General features: G+C 36.4%; 1 protein-coding gene across 1 annotated transcript; it reads right to left on the bottom strand.

The window, feature by feature from the left end:
• Positions 1 to 999: 999 nt before the first annotated feature.
• Positions 1,000 to 25,128, bottom strand: LOC121430716 (trifunctional enzyme subunit alpha, mitochondrial-like). The gene is made up of 20 exons (XM_041628080.1): positions 25,023 to 25,128; positions 19,823 to 19,876; positions 19,292 to 19,362; positions 18,921 to 19,054; positions 17,661 to 17,691; positions 17,116 to 17,223; positions 15,711 to 15,933; positions 15,065 to 15,134; positions 13,578 to 13,630; positions 12,302 to 12,420; positions 11,665 to 11,784; positions 9,070 to 9,251; positions 8,735 to 8,770; positions 7,349 to 7,484; positions 6,417 to 6,503; positions 5,264 to 5,473; positions 4,603 to 4,798; positions 3,732 to 3,934; positions 3,059 to 3,113; positions 1,000 to 2,425 (listed from the first exon to the last, which is right to left on the bottom strand). The coding sequence occupies exons 1-20, from the start codon at positions 25,093 to 25,095 to the stop codon at positions 2,277 to 2,279; spliced, it is 2,310 nt and encodes a 769-aa protein (XP_041484014.1). The 5' UTR covers positions 25,096 to 25,128; the 3' UTR covers positions 1,000 to 2,276.
• Between the last annotated feature and the right edge of the window lie 2,139 nt (positions 25,129 to 27,267).

Below are 27,267 nucleotides of genomic sequence, written 5' to 3'. Positions count from 1 at the left end.
TTGGACGAACTGATGGTAGAGCAAATGATAGTAGACGAGTTGGCAATTTGACGAAATTGGACCAAATGAAAGTAACCCGTTTGAAAATGCTCTTCTGTTGACTGTCCATTAAAGGACAAGTCCATCCCAACAAAAACTTGATTTGAATAAAAAGAAAAAAATTCAACAAGCATAACGCTGAAAATTTCATCAAAATTGGATGTAAAATAAGAAAGTTATGGCATTTTAAAGTTTCGCTTATTTTCAACAAAATAGTTATATGAACGAGCCAGTTACATCCAAATGAGAGAGTTGATGACATAACTATTTCTTTTGTATTTTATTATTTGAAATATGAAATATTTTTATTTTCTCATCATTGTCATGTGAAATGAAGTTTCATTCCTCCCTGAACACGTGGAATTCCATTATTTTAACATTTTGTGCTTCAGGCAAGGTCCTAATCGTCAAATTCATAAAAATTGAAATATTGTATGATTCAAACAATAAAAAACATAAGAAATAGTGAGTGACATCATCGACTCTCTCATTTGGATGTAACTGGCTCGTTCATGTAAGTATTTTATTGAAAATAAGCGAAACTTTGAAATGTCATAACTTTCTTATTTTACATGCGATTTTGATGAATTTTCAGCATTGTGCTAGTCTGATTTTTCTCTATTGATTCAAATCAACATTGTTCTGAGGTGGACTTGACCTTTAAAATCACCCCTCGTCCTCCCCTTTATATTTTGATGACAAAGCAAGATTTTCTGCAGTTCTACACATATCCTGTTTACTTCAACTTTCTAATCATCATCTCATATGCAACGCTACAGTCACACCCCAATACCAACCAACCAATGGTATCATGAAAATAAAGATTTGCTCAGTCTTGGGGTCTGTTTCACTGTTGTGACCGAGGCATCAATGACTCTAAGGACTTTCTTGTTGCATACCAAAAGAAAAGTCATCAAACAAGTAGAAAAGAACAATCCACACAATTTTTTTAAATACTTCATTATTTCTTTTATTCTTTATTTCTTTATTGCAAGCTGAAAATAATTCACAATGCAGGGCAACCATTTTCTCCATTAATCTTTGAACAGATGTTGAAATACCAATCCTTGGATGTATATTTCTTTCTTTTCATCCCCTCTTTCATAGCTGAATTTCACTTTTTAATTCAATTTCCTCAATTTCACACACATACTAATAAACTTTCAAATAGAGCTTGGCTCTCATCAAAACATGACGATTGAAATCGGTGTATTGAAGAATTCTTATGAAAGAGCCAAACTCATACTTTTTAAGGTAGAGACAATAAAATGGAAACCTGTGGCTGTTTCACAAAGTGTATGCATTTAAATTCCAGGTTGCATGCGGTGTAAGACGCATCACTGCATCTGTCAATTCTTGCCAAGAGGACGCACGCTATTGCGTACCAGTCAATAAGTTCGAGTGCTATATTTCATGTGCGTGTCAGCATGTAAGCATGAAAGTCACACAAAATTCATTGTGAAAGACCCCCTCATCTCAATGAGTGAAGGCTTAGAAATCAGGATTCCTACAACACAAGCACAATAATGGTAAACAAATTAGTTGTGGAAAGGGATATTCAAGGGAAATAAATAATCTGGAAAGTATGTTTGGTCATCGACTTCAATCACATTTCACAAATGCGATAAAGAGAATATCACAGAGATCCTTGTGCTTTTCACTGACAAATTCTCTCTCAACCAATAGGATGACGGGATATCAGTAGCTTATAACGTTTGGAAATGAAAATCACGAACGATTTTCTTTGTGAAATACTCCCCATTACTTTTAATTTAGAGGAATATTTCAGTTAATAAAACACATATTCTCTAAACAAATAATGCTACAGTTGAAGTCAACTGAAATATCGAACATTTCCACTGCTTTCATATCATAAATCTTCTTGCAGATTTAGAATCAAGTTTTAGTTTTACTCTTTTCAATTAAATTTCCAGCTCATACGTCAAACAAACATTCTAGGAATAGGCATATGAGGATCTCCAGAACTTTGTTTTTGATAGCTTTTTCAAATGTAAGAAACATCTTCATCATCTTCAAGATGACCTTAAATTAAAATGGCATTGCAATGCATATATTCATAATAAACTCTGTACAAACTAGAACATTGCAAGAAGTATAACAAAAAAATACATTTCCTTGGGAAACTGACAACAGTGAGTTCAATACCACATATCTTTGTCCTCTATGTTATAAATTCTGTCATATTAGAATTGGTGAGGCTAGAAATATTGAATGATTTAATTTGAATGGAATTTCTTTGATGGGTCGGCCGCATGATCTCGCAAAAGTTGGCATGGCTCGTAGGCGGCGCCGTAGACGGCACCATACTTTTCCATCGCAGCTATGATCTTGTCGGCTCCAAAGCTATCAACCCATCTGAATGGACCTGTATATGAACAAAATGTATACATGAATAAATCTGTATCGACTTGCCTTTTATATTTCTATTATAACTCTTAAAGATTTCTTTGTGTGTTGTGAGCAAAGGGTTTAACATTTTGTTAGGTTTTCATTGGCAGCCAATAGGCAGCATGATGTACAAACCTAAATTCCCCAAATCAATTACAAAGAAATATGGTTAAAAAGGAAAATTATAAAATAAAACATGAATTGACTATTAATCAAGTGTCATTATTATTATTATTTAACATTAATCATCTATACATAATTTCCAGCTAAAGTTGCAAACAAAATTAAACATAAGAAAAGAAAATGATGAGTAAATGTTGGATAGTAAAAAAAAAGATATATTACATGAACTAAATTTTTGTGAATCTAAACAAAAGCATGCAAAGAAATTGTTTTCATTATGCATTTCTACAGCAAATGATGAAAGTATTTTAGAAATTACATCTCATTGCCAATATGTTTTGATTAAAAAGAAAGAATATATTCATATTCTCTAATCAGTTGCCAATAAAATTGGATAATGGATGAGGTGCGGATGACTGATGATGATAATTTTGATGACAACATCAGCAATATCATAAAAACGCGGCCAACAAAAATTACAACTTACCCCCAAGGAAGGGAGGGAATCCAAGACCAAAGACAGCACCGATATCTCCTTCAACCTGCAGAAACAAGTAAGGAAAGAAAAAATAATTACAGTTGGTGCTCAGTTTGATTGTACAAACACTCCTAACCGAAAGAATACTATTATCAGTACTGCCGCCAACACATTTATCATTGGTATCATCATCATGTTTTGCATCACCTAAAAATTATCCCCGTCACCTATATCACTCGTATCAATATCATCATCCTCATTTTTATCAACGCAAATATCATAGTAGTCATCATCATTCTCATCGTAATTATCATCACTATCACAATCAAGATCACAACCACCACCACCATCGTCATCATCATCATCACCACCACCACCACTACCACCACCACAATCACCATCATCATCATCATCATCACCACCATCATCATCATCATCATCATCGTCATCATCGTCACCATCAATATCATCACCAGCAACACCACCACAATCAACATCATCATCGTCATCATCATCGCTATTAACATCACCATCTTTATTATCATTATCATCAACAGCAGCACCATCATCATCACCATCAAGATCACCACCACCACCACCACCATCATCATCATCATCATCACCATCATCATCATCACCATCATCATCATCATCACCATCATCATCACCATAATGGACTTACAGGGTTCCTGAGGATGCCTTCCTGTAGGCAAAGGACTGCTTCATTGACGAACCTCGTCACCATCCTCATCTGGATATCCTCCACACTGTCTACACCTTGCCTCGGGAGGGCGTGCTTCTTGATGATGGCTTCTGCACCCTCATTCACCTCGCGGTTCTTGGACGAGCCTGAATACACAAAGCATCCCTTTCCACTCTTACGGCCTGTTAATAATCACCAAGAAGACAAGAAACATTTAAGGATTAGACAAGCACATTCACACAATGGCACCAATAATACCAACGGCATTCTTATTCTGTCATTGATGTACGTTCTCATCTACTGGTACTTCCTTGAGAGAAAGAGACAGTGAACATGCTTTACCCTACATGTACATAGACTGGGCTATTTAGACAGCTAAAAAGATGGGGGGGAGCTGTTTCAGCCCCCCCCCCCCATGATCTTGGCCGTTGATTGCGCTGAAAAATGGCATGCGCATTACCCATGCCATAATCTATAGAACAAAAAGATCAAAATCTCATTTGCTCATCGATTATGCCAATTTATGCATAAAATCATAAGTTTCCTCTAAACAAATAAATAATGTCCATAAAATGCTAATTTTTGGTTCACCATTTGCATTGGATTTGTAGACAAATTCACATTTTCGGCAATTTTCATTCTGTATGCACTTATGACATGTTGATTAGTTTTGGAATCGCCAACCCAGGGTTGCAATTTTGTTATCAAAAGTTGCGCGAAATTTGAAAGTAAACAGTCAGCGAACGAATCGGTAAAAAAAATTTGCGTGGTGGATTTTTTCGTGCAAAATGTGGAGGGGGGAGTTGGCTGAATCAGCCCCCCCCCCGAGTAATTAGGATTAATAACTCACCCATATACCCTGCTTGCACCATGTCATGAAGGACCACTGGATCACCGCCAGCAAACCTCTCACCAAACTTCTCACCCAGATCCTTGGCAATGTGTGAGGCGACGTCCAGACCGACCTCGTCGGCCAGAGTGGCTGTACCGACAGGGAAACCAAAGGCAATGCTGGCTTTGTCAAGATCCTTGGGGCTGCATCCTTCCTACAGAGCATAAAAACAAGAATGAAAATCTATTTTGACTGAGTGCCTGATCAAAAGATATAGGAAGGTTTTTTTTTTGGGGGGGGGGGGGAATAAACCACTTTTAAAGAATGGAATGTTTTAGAAATATCAGGAAATAACCTTTAGGTAGCATTCTGATGAATGAGCTACTTTTATAGTGAAAAATAAATTTATTAACAAAAAAGGGTACAAGATCATAAAAAAATATTCAAAGGCCACTGCAGTTACATTTAAAAGACCAAAATATTAGGCAAAAATCAAGTATGAGTCACATAATTGACCCATTACCAAAGATTTAGATCGTATATATTAAGCACAGAATGTGTAGAACCCCATTCCTACTTCTTTTTATGTCCATATACTTTGTTTATTTCGGAATGGGGGAGGGGGGTGTTACATCCTTAAAGTGATTTACGGTCGATATTGGTTAACACCAATTCATACCTGTAGAATCCTGATGGCTTCTGAGAGGAAAGGACCGAGAATCCTCGTGGTATAGAACCCCGGTCCATCTCCTACCACGATGATGACCTTGCCTTGCCTGAGGCCAACCTCAACAGCAGAGGCTGTGGTGTCTTTGGAAGTCTTGGGTGTTGTGATGATCTCCAGGAGTTGCATTTTGTCGACGGGTGAGAAGTAGTGCATGCCGACAACCTGTGAGAGAGACGGACAAGTTATTTACAGAGACGCTGACTTTCCGGCTAGTCTTCTGGCACAGACCCTGATTGAAACTGATCAACAAGTGGGTCTTCACACAAGACTAGTACATACAAAAAAAAAGCTCTTTCAATACTGGCCTTCAGTACACAGGTCATTGTAGGCTGGGCATTCAGGCAATTTAACTCGAGCGAGGGGTTTGCAAAGCAAGATGACCTCAATTTCCCAGTAGCCGATTTGGTTGATAATTTTTTTCCTTATAGATCCTGGTGGGTGTTTCATAAAGCTGTTCGTAAGTTAAGAGCAACTTTAAGAACGCCCGGTGAGCCCTTCTTACGCGGTAAATAATCACCAATGAATATTTAATGGTGAATATCATTTACCACAAGAAAGGATCACCAGTCGTTCTTAAAGTCACTCTTAACTTACGAACGGCTTTATGAAACGGCACCCTGGTTTGAGTGAATTTGAGTACAATAGCCAAAGACCAAGGTTAGTGATATTTGATCTTTCTCGTTACATTTCTTGCACATCAGATTGATATGCATTGTATACAGGAGAATCCAGTACCCTGTCTCACAAAGAGTTGTCATTGATCCAATCTACCTCAACTATGGACGGCCAGCAACGTCAACATCTATCATGCATGTTGGTTCAAAATATTTTCCAGCTATGATGTATATTCACGCATTCATTGTTTTCTTGAAAATTCACTGTGCTTCTCTTTGTTTACAAAGGACATTGTGCAAATTTCCTGTAGAAAAAATTATGACGCTGATGGATTTCCATAGAGTTATGATTATAATGGATCAATCGTAACTCTTTGTAAGACAGGGCCCTGGACTCATCAAACATTCATTGTTTGTGAGGCAACCTAGTCAGAGTTAAGAGAGGGTATGAGCAAGTGAGATAACATAGGGACTTGGCCGTTTGACCTCACCTTTTCCGGTCTCTTGCTGGCTTCAGCGATATGTGTGATTGGTAAGGCAGATGTATTGGATGCAAATATACAGTGCTCTGGAATGACCTGCAAATGAAAAAAAAAATCAAATACAATAACACTCTGCAACTTTTCTTAAAGATTTTATTTTTGTGTTTAGTAACATTTTAAGGAAAGTTCAATCAAATGTGGGTATGCCATTTTTGTCTATGTAAACTGCCGTGTATCATCATTAAAAAAAATTGACAAGATCATTTGAATTATTCGTAGGGGTATAAAACTTCTTTCTCTAACCCACATTTTTCAAAACTTACAAGTACAAAGTATAAACTGCCTTAAGTGAATATTCAAAGTAGAATTTACGAGAAAAGGCAAAAGAAATGAAGTGTGAAATGTTTAAGATATTACATTTGGTAAAGAGAGTGTTACACACCATTCTCATTATACTTTCTAAAACTAGTGAAGTGGAAACCGGTTCAGAAACCAGTTTGAAAGATCACTTTGCTAGTCCTAAGCGGTTTTCAAAACCACTTCACATAAAGTGGTCGTATTGCTATGGAAATGCTCTCAGTGGGGTAGCATGTTTCGCGCGACATTCAAAATAGCAGCGTAGACATTCTACACAGAGTGTGTGGAGTAGTGCGCTCAAAATGTGCGAAGTTCATTTCCTGAAGAACGGTTGTGTCCTCACTACCCTAAAACCAGATTAACGAGGCAAAGCTATCTTGAAAACTACATCGCGAGGTGGTTTTCTGACCTGGTCTGGAAGATCACTCCCAAGACTGCTTCGACTGTTTTCATTACGAGCGAGTTAAACTAGTTTCCAGTAAACTAGTTTAGGGCGGTAATGAGAGTGGGGTCTTATTCTGAAAGGGACTAAGCCGTTTCATCTTGCACGAAACTTGTATACGGCTCTTGGCCACCATACTTACAGCTTCAACTTCCTTGATGACCCGATGCTTGATGGATAAATCTTCAAAGACTGCTTCAATCACCATGTCACACTTGTCAAAGTTGGCGTAGTCGATCTGACCAGTAAGATTGGACATTATGGTGTCCCTCTCAAAACTGGGAGATAAAAGCATATTACATGAAACAAATCAAACAGAGCCTAGGGGAACGTTCCATCAACGTTTGTAAGACCTAACAACTCTCCTTGATTTCGATTGGCTGAAAAACCTTTATTACTTTCATTGTTTGACAACGTCCTATTAGTCCTTTCATGAAACACTCCCCAGATACAGATAAATGCCAGTTGTGGCAACCATTCCAACAGTTCCTACAGAATCAATTGAAATGACCACCATCAACATTGCCTTTACACTCCTATCACATTAAATCCAACCCCCCCCAAAAAAAATAAATAAACAAGTGGAATGCCTCTGGCCGTCTCACCTGCATCACGCGGTTCAAAATAGCAGCAGTGCTGACTTTGAAAACTACTCTAACTCGCACAAGATGTTCAGTGATACATGGTTACTCTTATGTCCACTTTTTATGAACTAGACCAATACACTTACAGAGATATGATGGTTATTCAACAAAAAAACCCAACATGGCCAAAGATCATTGATCTTACATGACCTTTGACCTTGATCATGTGACTTGAAACTTGCATAGGATGTTCAGTGATACTTGATTACTCTAATGTCCAAGTTTAACAAACTAGACCAATAAACTTTCCAAGTTATGATGGTAATTCAACAGATACCCCCAGTTCGGCCAAAGTTCATTGACCCTAAATGACCTTTGGCCTTAATCATGAGAGCTGAAACTTAAACAAAATGTTCAGTGATGCTTGATTACTATTATGTCCATGTTTCATGAATCAGATCCATAAACTGTCAAAGTTATGATGGGAATTCATAATTCAATTCAACGCAGGATGTTCAGTTATAATTGATTAACTTTATGTTCCAAGTTTCATGAACTAGGTCCCCATATTTTCTAAGTTATGATGACATTTCAAAAACTTAACCTCACGTTAAGATTTCAATGTTGATTCCTCCAACATGGTCTAAGTTCATTGACCCGAAATGACCTTTGACCTTGGTCATGTGACATGAAACTCTAATAGGATGTTCAGTAATACTTGATTAACCTTATGGCCAAGTTTCATGAACTAGGTCCATATACTTTCTAAGTTATACTGTCATTTCAAAAACTTAACCTCAGGTTAAGAGTTGATGTTGACGCCGCCGCCGCCGTCGGAAAAGCGGCGCCTATAGTCTCACTCTGCTATGCAGGTGAGACAATAAAACTTATAATAGAAAAAAGATTAAAAAGGTTTTATAAAATAATTTGAAATTAAATATTACCTTGTCAGTTTCTTCCTCTTCACCTTTTTGTCCATTCTGCAATGGAAGAGAGAATATATTATTATTATACATTATTATCTCAACTCAGGTATAGTTGTGGAAAACTGTCATGTTCAGAATGCAGTATGACTAAAGTTAGGTTTATGGACACATTTTGTAATATTCATCATATTTATTTATCATCTCCAATGTCATTGTCATCATGAAAGTCACAACCATCATCATAATCATCATCATCATCATCATTATCATCAATACTACCACCACCATCATCATCAATACTTCCACCACCATCATTACCCCTTGTCTGGGAGAATCAAGGAATGTTCACTAACCCGCCAAAGATCTGTTGCTCTCCTCTGGCAAGGCCCTGAAGCGACATATCCTTGAGGAGGACATGCATGCCCTTATCTACGCTGACCTGGGCCACGCCTGCCCCCATCAGACCGGCACCAAGAATCCCTAGGGTCTCTACCTTCCTCTCTGGTTTACCGTAATTGTTCTTCTTGCATGCCACCTGAAAATCACAAATGAGAGATGAACTGATTTATGAAACAGAACGTATACAGGAGCAGCACTAATCAAATATAATAATAACAATACTTCTACTTCAAGGGCATTTGATTGGCTTTAGCCTATGCCATCTCCGGTACCATGAACATAGAAGCACTTCCAAACCTCTCTATGCAGCATAGCTGTCCTAAGTTCCCTAATTCTAATGACAATAACAGGCAATATGGATCATTTATCTAGAAATATGCTCTTCGGAGGCGCACTGTAATAATTATCCCAGCTTTAGCTCAAGCAGCTTTCTTTAAGGAATTAATCCTGCTGGGTATCGAGTCACCTCACCTGGGTTGGGTGCAGCACAATCTGGGTAAATTACTTGAAGGAAAACATGTCATATACTTCTAAGAAACATCCTCCTATTTCCAATGCTCTACTTGTCCACTTATATTTATTTTCTTTTTTTTGTATTCTTTGTTTTAAAGAGCACTTGCAAAATCTATGGGACAGCTAACTGCACCCCTAACCCTACCATCACCTCTGACCCCACTACTAAAGTTCCTCAAATGCTCTGACCTGTCTTTACAGATTGTGGATTCATATTCATGCGAACACCACCATGGGAGTGTGTCATAAAAACAAAAATACTGATTGATTTGCTCTGAGCCAATCAGATGCAAGGATTTTAGTAGCGTATAACAACATTTGTTTCATGAAATGCTTCCCACATCATTCCACACATGGACATTTAGTATTTAAAATTGAATCAGGATTTTCGACATATTTTTTGCTCTGAATGCCCTAGATGTGGTAGGTTGCCGGTACGTCTACACCCTTTGTTCATCTCATCCAACACAGTTTAATCATTAGGTCTAATGGATAACTAATCTATTTACCATTTTGTCTAAATTCTAGTAATAATAATAATAATTGGTGTTAATATAGCGCTTTATCAATCTACGACTGCTCAAAGTGCATCACAATTATTATTACCCGGTCACTGGATTCATAGCATTTCAAACAGCCTGTTAGGCGAAAACTTGCTAAACCAACCACAATGATGGTTGTTTCCTACCGGTACCCAATTAGCACCTGGGAGAGTATTGCAAGTGTGGATTGATGCCTTGCCAAAGGACGCTATGCCATGGTGGGATTCAAACACACGACCCTCTGATTACAAGGCGAGAGTCGGAAATACTACCATTCTAGTTAACCTATACCCCTTGATCTAATATCCACTTAGTCTAAATCCCAATTTTCTAAATCATTGGATAAACTGTTTCAGCACCAGATTTGAGACCAACTGGGCATTGCATTAACTCTTAACATGCCATGCACACTACTAACCCAACGCCACAGTGCTAATCCGATGCTAATCCCCTTTGCCAGCCACAAAACCCCCCTGTGCCACATTGATTTTGGGATTGCGAGTCGTATTCACTCCTTTCAATAGTCATGATTACAACTGCTTGTAACTCTCTAACGATTAGTTTATCCACAAAATATTGTGTAGTAAAGTTGTAGGAAATTTCATACCCCTTATAATGGTGTCCTCATTATATGGATTGGTTATTATCTTTACCGCTAAAAAAATGAGTTGTATCAATTAGTTCCATTTTGTGGAGTGTTTTGTAAGGATCAAAAAACCTAGGTCTCTTCCCTGTCAGAGGCGGAGCCATATCTTGTAAAAAATGTAGAAATACTCAAAAAAGTCTAATGTAAACCGCGTGAGTAAGTTGATCTGTCAGAAAGCAGAGTTCGCACTGCACACAATAGTGCTAATTACGGCGTGCATGCGATGCGCAATACAATGTAAAACGGCGTAACAATGATTGTAATTCCGAATGTGCGCAGTCATGCATGAAGCAGGCGAGGGTAGGACACAATGCAAGCACAAAGCAATCAATAGTAGGCGTGCGAGCACGAGTGTGGCATGTTATAGTAGGATACGTAGCGTGCACGAAGCACTCAATGAGTTAAATAAGAATTAGACTACATGTATCTGGATATTAGACCAAGTACAGGTAGACCTAATGGCATTTGACCAAATGAAATTTAGCCCATGTGGCATTAGACCATCTGAGAAGTGAAACAACACTTACAGACCAGTGCCGGCCGCACAGAAACATTGTTAGCCTATTAACAGAGAATTACAGTAAGCCCAGTTATGTCTTCTGGATTGTGAAGTCAAATCTTTTATTTCAATGTGTAAGCAATGCATTGTTGTAACATTAGGCATCACTGCTACATTACCAGTTGTAACAGGGCCTCTGTTAGCGCATTGTTATCGCTGACAACGCTTCTGTGCGGTCAGTACAGGTGATTAAACCCTAGATACAGCCAATACAGGAATATTTCCACTTTTCACCCCTGCTGGCACGATAAAAATCACTCACGCAGGGTTTGAAGAAGCAAATACTCACCTGGCCATGGAATAGTCCCATCAATGACTTTGCGTGCGGTGTCATCGCCAGATTGCCAAATTCCTGAGATTCTAAAAGGTACCCCGCTTCACTTCCTTTATCGACTCCTGTCCTGACGCACTGTAAGTGATAGTAATACATCAATCTAGTACAGGATATAACACAATGTCATCATAGTTTTGAATTAAATTGTAAAGCGATGAACAGCAGGTTGTGTGAAAATTAGAGAGCTAGCAAAAGATCATAGGCTTATTTCCATTAGGAATTTCATATTTTTATACAGAAGTATCACTATTTTGATCGTGTGCTTAAATGGTACTCTTTTCAGCTGGATGTGTCATGTGTGTCTTCTCCATCTTGGATGCAAATATAGAGTCTTTTAGAGGCCAAAAGATTGACAAAACACTAAGAAATTGATTTTTTTTTAGCAGTTAGTCTCACTGCTCGATATCAACGTAGATGCCGGGTATCTTGAGACCTGTCTTGAAACAGTGATTGTGAGTCTCATGTCTCGTCTTGCTCTCAGGTGATTCTGGACAAAAGTGTGTCCCTGTTTCGGTGTCATTGCATAAGTCTGTCATGTTGTAAAGCAATTTAAGCAACAATGACGCACTGGAAACAACCCTGATATGCTTACGTCTATTATCTTGAAAGGGGCGGGGTAGAGTCCGTTTGTGTTTTTCATCACCATTCCTTTGACTTTCTTATACATCTGATCCTGAACGAACTGGGTTCCCATTATTGAGTCTTGGAGTTCTAGCATCATGAATGAGAGAAAGAGGAGAGAAAGAGAGAGAAAAGAATATCATTTGAACTGCACAGGTCTGATTCCAACTCATCATCTGAACTTCCCTTGAAAAAATATATAAACAGTTGAAATAAAGGAGAATCTATTTAACATGACTTACATTCCATATAAAAAGCATAGAAAATAGGTTGTCCATTATTTCTTTAAAAATATTTCATTGATAGTCAGAGTGAGAGGGGGGGGGGGGGAGGGAGAGAGACCATGTATACACAGTTGATATAACGGAGGAAGGATAACTAAACCATGATCTAGGCTAGTCACACAGAGTTTAGTGATTGATCGTACAGTTGATTTGCACTATTGATTGTGCATAATGACCAATGTTATCAAGTGTGAAAGTCAACCCTGTGATCAAGCACTAATCTTTGGCCCCGTCTTACAAAGAGTTATGATTGATCCGATCAACCGCAACTATGGACGGCCAGCAATGCCACCATCTAACATGCCAATTTGTTCAAAATATTCTCTAGATACAATGTGTATTCATACATTCATCATTCTCTTGAAGATACACTGTGCTTCCCTTTGCTTTTTAAAGGACATTGAGCAAATTTCCTGTCGAATTTTTTTTTGACACTGATGGATATCCATAGAATTACAATTGATTGGATCAATCGTATATCTTTGTAAGATGGGGCACTGGTGAGTGTTTTCATAAAGTGGTTTGTAAGTTACTAGTGAATCTATGATCGGATGACTAACCCTCTATGTACTAATTCAGCACCAACGTATATCTGGTGTGTATCATTTAGCACAATATAGGATCACCAGTCATTCATAAAGTCGCTTGTAACTCACAAATAGCTTTATGAAACATCCACCTGGGCCCCGTCTTACGATTGATCCACTCGATCGCAACTCTATGAAAATCCATCAGTGTCATAATTTTTTCTCTAGGAAATTTGCACAATGTCCTCTGTAAACGAAGAGAAGCACGGTGAATTTTCAAGAAAACAATGAATGCATGAATATGCATTATAGTTAGAAAATATTTCGAACAAACATGCATAATAGATGTTGACTTAGCTGGCCGTCCATAGTTGCGATTGATCGGATCAATCACAACTCTTTGTAAGACAGGCCCCCTGGCCAACGAAAAACTTACTCTGCATCATTGACTTGGGTTTGTCTGTCTTGATCTTCCCTGCTGCTAGGTCTCTGCAAATAAAAAACAATAACAAAATAAAGACTTATCATAATAGTTAATGCACAGAGTGTCTAAAACAAATTTACAATCCACTACCGTAATCATAATGAAGGATTTCAGTAGCTTTTAACTGTTAATGCAATTTTTCAAAGTTTTTTTCATGAAATGGGCCCCTGGGGAGAGTTACAAGAAAAGTTTTGAAAGTGATTTCCGCGAAGAGATCCTACAAGCTACTGCAAATGATTGCACCTAATTGGCCGAGAGCAAACATTAGTTGGCGTAAAGCACTGAAACATCACTAAAATATTAGGATGCATTTCATAAACAGTTTAACGGTGATTTCCAATGATATTATGCAACAAGCTACTGCAAATAATTGCACCTAATTGGCCGAGAGCAAACATTAGTTGGCGTAAAGCACTGAAACATCACCAAAATATTAGGATGCATTTCATAAACAGTTTAACAGTGATTTCCAATGATATTATGCAACAAGCTACTGCAAATAATTGCACCTAATTGGCCGAGAGCAAATACTAGTTAGTGAGAAATCACTGACAAACTGTTTTATGAAATGCTCTCCATTCACATTGATTCTACAACCCAGAGGCAAGCTGGCTGGCAGAGAGAAAAAAAAAGGTATGAATAAGCCAGTTCACAGTTAGCTCATGATCAACTTTTCTCCAATGACCTTTGTGACTTTTCATTAGGATAAGCACTATCATTTTCAAATGTAGATGTTGCATAAGCTTTACCGGTATAGAGTATTCAAATTCTATGAACAAAAGGCATTGTATAGACCAGGTGACTAGAATAGTACATCAGGGATAAAGTTTGGAAATCTTGTTTTATTGTCTGCCTTTGGCACATTTGACTATTGTTTAGGCTACTGTCAAATACCAGTGATTATGAAGGCTCTATTTATTACTCTTCAGCTTGGATGTGATAAAATGAATATTTTGAAAGGAAATACATGAATAATCATCAAATCACAATTGCCTATGTCAGTGAATTTGAAAGCCACCTTCATGGTTTATCTCCAATGACCTTTTTCTGCTTGTGCGCAGTTTACAACCGTGAATAGGCTTATTAGACCCTGTACAACAGCATTCCATGATTGAATGGCAAGTCTATCCAAATAAAAGTTGAATTTAATAGAATTATAAAAAAAAAAGTAGCACTACACTGACAATTTGCCTCCCTCCCCCTGACCTTGAAATCTCTGATGAATACACATACTAACAGGTGACAGTCTCACTCATTCATGTTTATGACATGTTTATTGAATAGTGTTCATTAGCGAGAGGCTCAAAAGCATGATTTGACACAGGAGGTGGGGGCAATATTTTACTCCTTGCTTGTTAAAAATTCTTGTGAAAACTCCCTTCAGAAATTATTTTCACAGTTAAACTGTCTTGAGTCTTAATTATTATTTTTTTTGTTACCTTGCTGTTTGAACTGCCACCTCCTCCAGGTATTCAATATTCCTCTCATCCACAGGTTTGGTACCAGGGCCTGATAAAGAAAATAAACAAAAAAGAATCTGAAAAGATATACTCAAGAACTAAAGATGCACATGTAAAACAAGATTGTTGGATACATTAATTGGTTGTTTTAAGGAACTTTCTCATCATCACTACCATCACCATTGCTATCATCATCATCATTATTGCAGACACCATCCTCATCATCAACACCACCACTAACACCGCCGCCGCCGCCACCACCACCACCACCACCACCACCATCATCATCATCATCACCACCACCACCACCACCACCAACGCCACCGCCACCACCATGATCATCATCATCAACTTTATCACCATCATCACCATCATCACGATCATCATGATCATCAGGTTCATGATGATCATGATGATCATGACGATGAAAATGATGATGATCATCATCATATTCATCATCATCATCATCACAATCATCACCACCACCATCATCATCATCATTGTCTTCTCTCCCCCCTCCGTAACTCTTAACACTACCGGCCCACCCCTCTCCTCTTCATTACCAACACTATCCTCCTCATCAGTCAACATCACCGTCATCACCACCATCTCCTCATCAACTCACCCAAGGGAGACACCAGCATGTCAACCAGGCCCATCTTCTTGGCCTTCTCCGCCGGTATATTCTTGCCGGTGAGCATCATATCAAGAGCGTTGGGTACACCGATCAACTTTGGCAGTCTCTGGGTGCCTCCTCCGCCGGGGAGGAGACCGAGCATGACCTCGGGCGTGCTCAGCACTGTCTTACGGTCCTTGGTGGCGATTCTGTAATGACAGCTCAGGGCAACCTGTGCCCCGTAACACAAAGCTTTAATAGTGATTTATAGTACGCTTGATTTTCACGATTAATTGTACATTGAAGTCAATGCAATCAATCGTAGAAAAATTTTCTATGATTGATGGCTAAGATTTGTGTTACAGGCCCCAGAACAGAAAGCTTAGTGATTGATCCTGAGGCTGAATTTTAAACGATTGATCATACATATAGGGGTCTTGTGGTCTAGTGGTTAGAGCATTGGATTCATAATTGCAAAGTTGTGAGTTCAAGTCCCTGCTCTGCCACCTTCTCCACTTTGATAAAAAGACCCGAGAGCAATATCTGTCATCTGTAAGGTCAACCACGATTCCTAATTAACTTAAGACGTAACATGTTTCCTATGTAATGGGTCATACATGTACATGTATAACCAGCTTGGTGTTTACCAGTAAATAGCTGTCATTCCTACGGGAGTTAACATAAACAGAAATATTCAAATTGCACATTTTAATTCAAATTTTATTTCCACGGTTAAAAATATACATATATATATATAAATATATACAAATCATGGACATGAAGAGATATTCTACATGTGGAGGGGTCAAAGAAAGCACAACTGCTTGTATAACTACACAATACAGTATATAATCAATTATAGAAATTAACTACACAATAAATTGCTAAGACCTATGTTATAAGGCACTAGGGATAATTTTATGAAACAAAATAATCATTGGTAAAATGATAAGATCTTGAAGTTGACTGACTGAAGATTAAAAAAAGGACAAAGAAAACATACAAATTTTTGCTTCATGGACCCCCCCCCACCTACATGTAAAAGGATTGTGAGAATGGCATAAATGCGAGCCAAGTAACCCAAGACTTTTTTAACCAGAGCCTGTCGGATGGGGCAAAGGTTTGAAAATAAAATTTAGCAAAGAATAATTTTTCATATGAGTTTTGTTTAATATACAGTATATGTGGTCACTATAGATATTTCGGATTGAGTGAGCCATTTTGTCACTGCAAGCATGTAGCAAAGACAGACAAATCTGATAATTCTGTATTTACTTGAGCTACATGGCACTACATGCAACAAACTAATTTCATACAGTGTAGAGTATACAGATTTTTGATTGAAAATTAATGGTTTGAATTATATCGAACAATGAAGAAAAGACGGATGGTCCAAAGATCATATTTTTCTTACCTCAAGTCCTCCTCCCATGCATGTTCCATTAATGGCAGCAACCACGGGCTTATTACTCTTTTCTACTGCATCTAATAATGCGTATCCATTTCTTGAAAGCTCTGTAACCTAGGGAAATATTAACAAATATTCTTTCATGCTAAAAGAAAAATACAATAGGGATCACTACTATTTGAACCCTTGACCTTGTGATCCGATGTTTAGATACTCGACTACTGATGCCAAAGGATCATACCTTGGCAATGGGAATTAAACCCCCGACCTTGAGATCCAAAGTGTCGACCACTGATTCATATAATATCAGTATCATAATGGATGCTGTCTTTATTCTTGTGTCACATACATTTATTTGAGCTTTAAGGCAATTTTGAAAAAGACACAAAACTTCAAATACTGTACACCAAATTATTCTCATAATCCAAAATTTAGTTGTTACCATTATCCTCTAGAAATACATCATTGAAAGCTATCCTTGACTTCCCCAAGTACTAGATGCACTTTTATGAAGTCAGCAATACATAAAGAAATTCTGAATAAGCCCTTACCTCATCTGCTGTTTTGCATGAGCCCAGCATACTGAAAAATTAAACAAGAGAAGTAAAAAATACTAAAAGACAAGTGGAAATATAAAATTGAAAAATGAATAAAATTTATCTTAAAAAGACATAATCATTCGTTTGTTTTACATGGATTTCTTTTAAGTGTCTGAGGCACGATAGTTCAATTGGTAGAGCGGGGTTCACGTGGTGAGCTACATGTAGTGCCCTTTGGTAAGGCATTTACTGTATCCTCATTAGCAGGCCCCTCGTAGAGATGACCTTAAGCCATTGGTCTTCTGATTCTTTGCTTACAAGCATTCATACTTTTAACAGCAAATCAGGTAAAAAATCACCACCATTTTGAAAATTTAAATGAAAAAGATATACAATGATTCTATGTAATTTTCTTGTGATTATAAAAGAAAACCAGAAAAAATTATTCTGCAAAAGAATATTTTTAGCATAAATTCATGTTCAATGATACTGTTAAAATGAATAATGTATTACATACATGTATATCTCTTTTTTATATCAAACTTTCATTCTATCATACTGATTTCATGTTAAAGCTGTATATGTACATCCCTGATCAATAAAATGTTCAGAATAGATGCATACTGTATAAACAGATCCTATACTGAGCATTTGCTGGTACCAGTAACATAAGAGTTAATCGGCTTTGAAGTTCAATGGGTGCACAAAATCTATGTAAAGCTGTGATATTTGAATAAAAAATACATCTGGGGTGGGGAGCACACATTTTCATACTCGTTCATAGAAATAAACAGATTTCTGAAAAAATGCATAATACACATTTGTACACAGTATGAATGAACATGTCAATTCAGTCAATTTGAACGACAGAGTTGTGAAATAGTGATATTCTTCATGAGCACTGTAGAGATGTATATAGTATTTGTGAGCACGCCCAGTACCGCTTAATTGGGATGGTATGTATGCCAGGAGCCAGGTCAATTCGCCCTGAAGACAGGTCACCCTAGGACAGGTCACGTTGGTGAGGGTGACTTGACTTGTTTCTTGTGAGACGCTCTCACGCACATACATTTCAATAGAGCAACCTGTCGTAGGGCGACCTGTCCCAATTTTTGGCGCGACCGACAACCAAGATCTCAAGGGGGGTCTTCGAGGCCACCCCCCCTCGCCATATGATCTCCCAATATATCCCTGCCTAGATAGGTTTAAATATCAGCCCCATGATCAGTCGCTAGTATTTATTAGTATGTGTCCCTCGTCAAAAAGACTTACTTTATGTCTGCTCCTGCGATAAAGTTTCCTGGCTTGGCTGACACGAGCACCACTGCTTTTACCCCATCGTTGGCCCATAGTTCATGAAAGACTTCCTCGACTTCTGCATTGAATTGTCTGTTTAATGTATTAACCTGCAAACAAACAATAATAATAATGAAGATTAAATAATACAACAGCACTCATGAAAAAAGGATAAATCCTTTGCAAGGACTGGTTAGAAGTCCACCTTCATGTAATATGATCAAAAATTTAAAGGCCAAGTTCAACCCAGAAAAACGTTGATTTGAATAAGTAGATACATTTGATACAATGGAAAAATTAGAATGGCACAGCTTGAAAAAGACCATTCTCATCAGTCCTATAATTACCTTGGCATTGGGGTCATTCATACGAACAACAGCGACGTCTCCTTTGACTTCATAGTTTACTACTGAACGAGCTGAAAACCAGAGAAGGATAAAAGACAAAAGAAACATTGAAAACTTTAAAACCTTAAATCCTAATACCGGTACCCAGGAAAGGGGGGGGGGGTAAAAGTTGGTAAAAACTAAAATAGCTCAGTGTCATTTCAAAACTTTATTATGATTTTTGTGCTAGATCTAAACAAATTACACAAATCTCAGACAAAAGGGGTTGGATACCATTTAGAATAAAATCTTAAACTATTTGGATGATATAAAAACTGAAGAGTTATTGGAGGGGGTTTGCGTTGTAAGAGAAATGTGCCTTATCTCCTTCCTGGCAAAAAAAAGAGAAGAAAGGAAGAACACTATTGCATATGTACATGTATGACAAATAATGAAAGAGCTGGCTTTTGAAGTTTGAAATCCCCAGCCCCATCCCCCCCCAAAAAAAATACATAGTACAAAAAAAAGGGAAAAAAATACTACTAAACTTACCTTGGTGTGTACCAGATGACGAGAAATATCGTTTTGTGTTCATTCCCAGGCTTCCTGCAGTTGTAACAATGAAATTTACATCATAAAATAACTAAACATTTACTGAAAGAACTTACATTTTGTTTCCTTTACATAGGATTTTGAATAGTAAGTTTATTAATAGTAAATACTAATTATTCTAAATCATCAGTGAAACTATGCAGTCAGGGCCCTGTCTTACAAAGAGTTGCGACTGATCCGATCAATCACAACTATGGACCGCCAGCAACGTCAACATCTGTTATGCATGTTCTGTTCAAAAAAACATTTTCTAACCACCATGATGTAGAATCATGCATTCAATGTAATCTTGAAAACTCAATGTGCTTCTCTTTGTTTACTATTAGGACAAAAAATAAATTACCTGTAGAAAAAACTATGACACTTAAGGAGAATGAAACCTTTGGAACAAGATAGCTTGTGTGAAAACAGAATAAATAAAAAAAATCAAAGAAACAGATCAACAAAAGTTTGAGAAAAATCACACAAATAATGAAAAAGTTATGGGCATTTGAATATTGCTATCACTAATGCTATGGAGATCCTCAAATTGGCAATGCGACAAATATGTGTGATGTCACTTGTGAACAACTCTCCCCATTACTTTAGTATATATTTCACTTTATAAACTGCTTTTTTTTTACATCTATCAGTAGATCATGTGTTCTTTCTACATGTATAGGAGGGCATGTAATAGATTTTTAAAGAATACATCATGGATAAAGCGTTTGTATCAACATAAGAAAAAGCAAAACGAGACACTTTGATGGTATTTTATAGTCCATCAAAGGGAAAGTTGTTCACATGTGACATCACACATCCTTGTCGCATTGCCAAAGGGAGGATCTCCATAGTATTAGTGATTGCAATGTTCAAATGCCCATAACTTTCTAATTATTTGTCTGATTTTTCTCAAACTTTCTTTGTGCTTATTCTTTGATTTTTCTGTTTTGACCCAAGCCTACTTGTTCCAAGGTTTCATTTCCCTTTAAGGATTTCCATAGAGTTACGATTGAGTGGATCAATCATAACTCTTTGTAAGACAGGGCCCGTATGTTTGTCGGTGACTTGCTTGCATACATTTTAATGCACAATTGCTTTCCATACAATGCAGAGTTCTTACAATTCAGTGAACTTTAAATTTTCAGTCAAACATTTCAGATTTTGATAATCATTTTATCAAAACATATTTAGAATAGTCATCAGCTGAAATCAAAGTGTTGTTTTTTTTTCTTTCTGGGCCATACAAACATATCTACTTTTTAGAAGAACTTGCCCAGTTGGGCGAGTGAATTTCAAAATAGTTGGAAAATACTTGCCCGTTTATATACTTCACTTGCCCCCCAAAACAAGATTTTACCACTTCAAAAGAAAGTAGTGCTGTTCTATTTACATGTACCATTGCCCTTTGCCTCTTTAACATAAAGATGTACCTTGTCTATGTAAAATTGTATTTTTTATTTTAAGTGATTTCATCTTGCCTGCCATGACCGAAATTATTGTGTTGATATGCCTTTTAATGATTTCCTCTCATATATTTTCATGTACTTTTGTGACCAGATTGGTAACATAATAAAAAAGGGAATCACTGAAAATTAAAAAGAAAATAAAAGAAAGGAAAAAAAATAGAAAAAAAATAGAAAAAAAGAAGGGAGTGTGAATGAATAAAGGGGAGAAAGAAAAGAAGAAAGAAAAAATGAAAGTGAAAACATGAAGGGAAAAAGGCCAAAAAGTGTTCGAGAAAAATGGTTTACAGTACTTCATTCTTTGAAATAAATAAAGAAAAAAAGGAAAGAAAAAGAAAGGAAGATGAATGTTTGAAAAAAAATAAAGAGAAAGAAGAAAAAATTAAAAATAGAGTAAGAAAAAAAGGATAAAAGAATGAATGAAAAAAGTTTCCTCCATTCTTTGAAAGAAAGAAGAAAAACAGGAAGGGAGGAAAAAAGGAAGTATGGAATAGCAAAAGAGGAAAAAAGAAAATAAAGAATGAAAGAAAGGATGAAAGAGAGGGAGGAAGAATGTAAAGAAAAGGGAGATGACGAGAGAAGGAAGCAAAGAAAAAATGAAGGAAAGAAAGAATGAAGGAAATAAAAAAAGGAAATTTAAAAAAGAAATGAAAGTAAGAGAAAGAAAAAAACAATAAGGGACTTAATTAAGGAAAGAATGAAGAAACTTAATGAACACAGAAAGGGACTTAAAGAAGGAAAAAATGAAGAAAAAAAATCACACAGAAAGGAATGCTAGGAAATGATAAAAAAATAAAGATACATGGAATGGAATAAGAAAATCAGGAAAGATGATGAAGAAAGAAGGAATGGAGAAAAAGAAAGAGAAAAAAAGAAGGTAAGAAAGAACAAAGTAAGGGGGAAGGGAAAGAAAGAATGAAGCGAAGAGAGGATGAAAGCAAGAAAGGAATGGAAGAAGAAAATAAGTGATGACAGAAAGAATGAAAAGAAACAGGAGAGGAAGGGAGCAAACAAAATTTCAAGGAAAGAAAGAACAGAAAAAAAAGAAAAGTAAGAAAAGGAAAGAAGTCCAGAAAGAAAGAAAAATGAACAGAGAAAGGATCAGGAAAGAAACCTAGGAAAGACTGGAAATAAAGATAGATGGAACAAAAAAAGGCTAGAAGGAAGGAAAGAAGAAAGGATGAAGAAAGAACATTAGAAAAGAAAAAAAAGGAAAGGAAGAAAGACAGAAAAAAGTTCAAACTTAAGCAAACAAAGAAAAATGTAATCAACTAACAATAATCTTACTGATATTTGTTTTTTTTAATATATTTTAAATTGCCCAGATCGCGCATTTCTCTTGGTGACAGCATGCAAATCGCGCAATCTAAAAGACAACGAAATCAAGATGGCAACGTAAACACGGTGGCAAGTTTTTCTCGTTTTTTGAATGAATTTTTGTTTAAAAATGAAATCAATATCCTAGAAATGTCGGAAATGAAGTTATATCCCATGGCATGTACATGATATAGGGCTAGATCTTTTAGAAGGAAAGTAGAAATCTGGGGGGCGAAAGTTTGAGGTTTTTTTGCGGTACGTGTAATGGGACCACTTCATTGAGACTGAGAGTAAGCTAAGCATATGTTCATCATTCATCATTTCATGACATTGTCATTAGTAAATGATTTCTACTCTATATAGAAGTAGAACTAGAACATGCCTCCTGGCTAAGTAAGATGAATGGCATGAATGCCTGGGAAGGAACTCCTGAGTCCTGGGGCCCGTTTCTCAACACCGTCATAAGTCTAACTTCTTGACTAAATCGGAGATAGTGAGCTACTTGTCCGCTAACCGTTTCACGAAGCCCTCTTTACCAAGATCGGGTACAACAACCTCACTAAATATTTATGACACCTCCGAACCTGTCACAACTTCTTTCTTAATGACGTAGTGGCATCACGTGGGTAGACTATGACATGCAAAAGTGCCTAGAAATGAGAAAATTATAATCTTACGTAATCAATCAAAGATGTTGAAATTACATCAAAAAACAAGTTGGATAATGCATTCTATGATCATTGTAATACAAAGAATCTACAAAAACTGTTGGTAATACTCCACAAAACCATTCATTTTGAAATAGTAAAATAATTTATTTGATAAAGATTCTACACGTCAGGCCATCCATAAATGGACTCGTATTTGTCGTTTTCAGACCCCTATTAACATTTTGATAAATTCTATCTCTAATTTATGCATAGAATTTGTCAAATAGTAAGTTTCAGTATCTTAAGATTTAAAAGAAAATTGTTAAACTATATTTTGATGTTTGGAATCGTAAAATACCGTATAATTATCATCATTTTACAACGAAAACCGTTATGGTTTTACTTTCGTAAACTATTAAAATTGGATATCCCGGGGGTACCCATCTCAACGTCCACATGTGATTTTTTAGTCACGAGATCAATTATTCATAATTCCATTTTCTCAGCAATTGAATGCTCAAGTCTTCATGGTCTAAGTATGTATGGTGCATAATATACCTGTGCTATTATTCTTAAAAGATGAAATTTCCAATTCATCACAATATTTGCAATTTTGTTATAATTTTTCTTTTTGAAAATTATGCTATTTTGTGACTAAGGCTACGTCTCGTCTGCTCTTTTTACCGATAATATCGATATCAAGGTATTTTAGTTAGGAAGCCTTTCGAGAAACGGGTTTAGTCACTCATTCAATGAACAAGGTTATAATATAACCTTGTTCTCAGTTATATCTCCATGTGTGACAAAATAAGGGTGGCAATGTTTGGCTTATTTTCTCCTTTTCTTTGGGGCAAATGCTTGATTTTTTTACAGACAGTTTCCATTAGACCTGTTAATTCATACTGCTTGGCTCTTATTTTAATTTGATTCTTTATATCATTTTTTCTTAATTAAAAATAGAGATCAAAAAATGAAAATTTTCTTGCCATATTACTTTCCACCAATAGAGGGCGTACACAAAATATGCCCAAAATTCAAGTTTTTGAGCGCTCTGGTGAATACAAAAATTATTCCCACATTATACTAATGATAAATAAATTAAAACTGTATGGAAATTAGTAATTTTTGTCACAAAAGTGATATTTTAATGATTTTTTAAAGTGTGTGCTCTATACAGCATTGGCATACCATAGTCCTACCTGTAGATTCTCCACAGGCCAGATGGTAGCAGTGAACAAGTGGGTTTAGTAAGATTGGAACTAACTCCGTGGTTGGTGGATAAAGATATGACTAACTTGTCCAGGTGTTGAGAAACGGGCCCCAGCCCCAGGCTCCATGGAGGGTAAGCATACCTTAGTTATGATTTTTACTTAATTTTTACTCTCTAGCCTAGGACTAGATCTAGAGCCTCCAGGCTAGCTAGCCTCAGTGTCGCGACGACCGGTCCCTTAAGCTTACCGGCCCGGCTCGTGCTCGGCGCCGGCCGGCTTAGCCTTAGGCTAGCTTTGCTATGCTATGCACATGTAAATCCCATCACCGAGACATGGGCTGCGCCGGAGCTCCGGGGAGGAGCCAATCCTCACCACCATCACCCACACAAACTGGCACTCGGCCTGTCCACAGACACAACATTAAATGGTCAAAATACTGAAAATACATATTCATATATCGATGCATCACATGGGGGGATATTAGACATATAGTTCAGTGTTATATGTTTCCCTTTACCTCTTAGTGATGAGTATTTTGTCCAGGAAATCGCTCGGAGAGCGCCTAAAGATCTCACAGAAGCCATGGCCATATCCCTCAAGGTGCTCTTGTCAAATTTTCTTCGGAAACTAATTGCCAATTTAAGAAACTCCTAATTAGTAAATGACTGATGTTAATATTTTAGTTCATAAAAATTATTTTTAATCAAGAAATTATCAAATAATGTTTAAATTAAGGATACTGTATGATTTCATTGATTTGTACTCTTTTTTTTATGTAATTATTTTTATAAATATATGAAATAGCTTCCAAATTGGTTACAATTTTACGTTGCTTTTTGTTTAGTCTTTTTGTTAATCTTGATTAAGAATTTCTACATTAATTTATTTGTTTTTATAGAATATGTGGTTCAACAAATAAGTTTTTTATCCACTCTTTCATTAGAAAGTATTTTGAAAATTAAATTTCCACTATCATAAGCCTTAAAATTTAAACAAAAAAAGAATATTTTTTTTAAATTTCAAATAATACCAGACTTGATAGAGCCTATCTTATTGACTATTTTTGACGTAATAATACCTGGGGCCTGTTGCATGAAATGGTCTTTCGTAGAACCATTCTACGTAAGAACGAGATATCGCTCAACTGTTTCACAAAGCCGATTTGGGCGATACGAAGAATGGTCCTTGGAAAGACACCTCCAGACATGTCCTACGTAGGCATGATCTTCTTTGCACACCGCCCGCCACCGTCGGCATTGAGAGAAAATGCGTTTACGGCAAGCCACACTGACATATCACCTCTAAACATATTTTTTAGGGGGTTGATGATGCATTTTATCTGGGATGGCGCCAAGTTATTTTTTATATGGGGGCTAGTTGTCATCAATTTCAGGTCGACAAGACGACCAAAACGGATGTCATTTTAACTTCTCCGGGGGCAATGTAGGCCCAATTTTTAGTATGTTTTCTTTTATTCTCCCTCCATCCTATCCCCACCCCTATTCCATTAAAAAAATAAACTTGAACTATCGAAATGGGCAGCACTGCACTATCTCTCTGACCGCTCATGCTTTCTCATTGTAGACAATTAAACAACTTGAAAACAATTTCTTTAAAAGAAATTATGTAAGGAAAAAAGTATTTATAACGTTCAGCTAAAAAAAAAGGAACAATACAAAACTAAGATGTTAAACATGCTAAATCATTTATTTATCTTTATTTCATTTTCATTATGATTGGGATACGTCATACGGTGAAACAAACAAAATCTGCAGTATAGCTAATTTAATTTAAGATACAGATTAGACATATAGCTTACGAATCCATACTACAATAATTACAAATGAAGATAAGTTTATCAAATGAAATATTATGGAAAGTCCATGCGAATAGGCGCATTTCAAATCGTAGGGTAGGCCCCTTTCGGCTCCTATATATTATGTCATGTTAAAATAATTGAAATGTTGAACATATTTTGTATATTCTTAAATCTTATATTATTATAATTATAAGCTTCCATAAATTAAGTGATCAACTTTAAATATTACCACGTTTATGATCGTTGTAATTTTTAGCATTATTTCTGTTAATAGTATTTTTTGAATTCCATTGCGGATTGCACAACTTTTTCTATGTTTTAATTATTATTGCAAAGCAGGACTTTATTCACTTGGACATGTTTGCAGCAATATTCATGTTCCTTGTCTTCGGTTAGTTATCATGCAACTGAGGTATGTTTATACTCTAAATACTCACATTTGTATTCTTGCGTTATATCTAACAAATAAATAAATTAGATTTTTCACACGCAGCCTCTCATATTTTCCTTTTTAGTCTCATACAATCAGACACTGTTGATTTTGTTTACTCCATTCAAACCCTATTTTTACCTCTACAAATAACATATTAACACGTAATTTGCAAAATTATCACTATATATAAGTATGCTATAAAAATACAGAATATTGAACAAATAAAATGTCGAAATTACTTAGTTAAATCAATTTTTATTTCGGACAAGGGTCTGTTTCGTTGAAATATCAATGAAAGGTGTCTCTAAAAGGACACTGTGTTATAAATAAGGGAAATAATTACAATTTCGATTTTATTCAGTTATGTTTGTGAATCTTCAATTTTTTTTCTCTTTTTACCTCATAAAGTAAGCTCCATACATCAATTCAACAATCAGTAATAAATAAAACATCATTTCATCTCCTTTTATTGAAATAAATGAATTTATGAAAAGTCGTCATTCCAAAATA

Source organism: Lytechinus variegatus, chromosome 17, assembly GCF_018143015.1.
Source record: "Lytechinus variegatus isolate NC3 chromosome 17, Lvar_3.0, whole genome shotgun sequence".
NCBI classification, from domain to species: domain Eukaryota; kingdom Metazoa; phylum Echinodermata; class Echinoidea; order Temnopleuroida; family Toxopneustidae; genus Lytechinus; species Lytechinus variegatus.
This window is presented reverse-complemented; position numbering and strand designations above follow the sequence as displayed.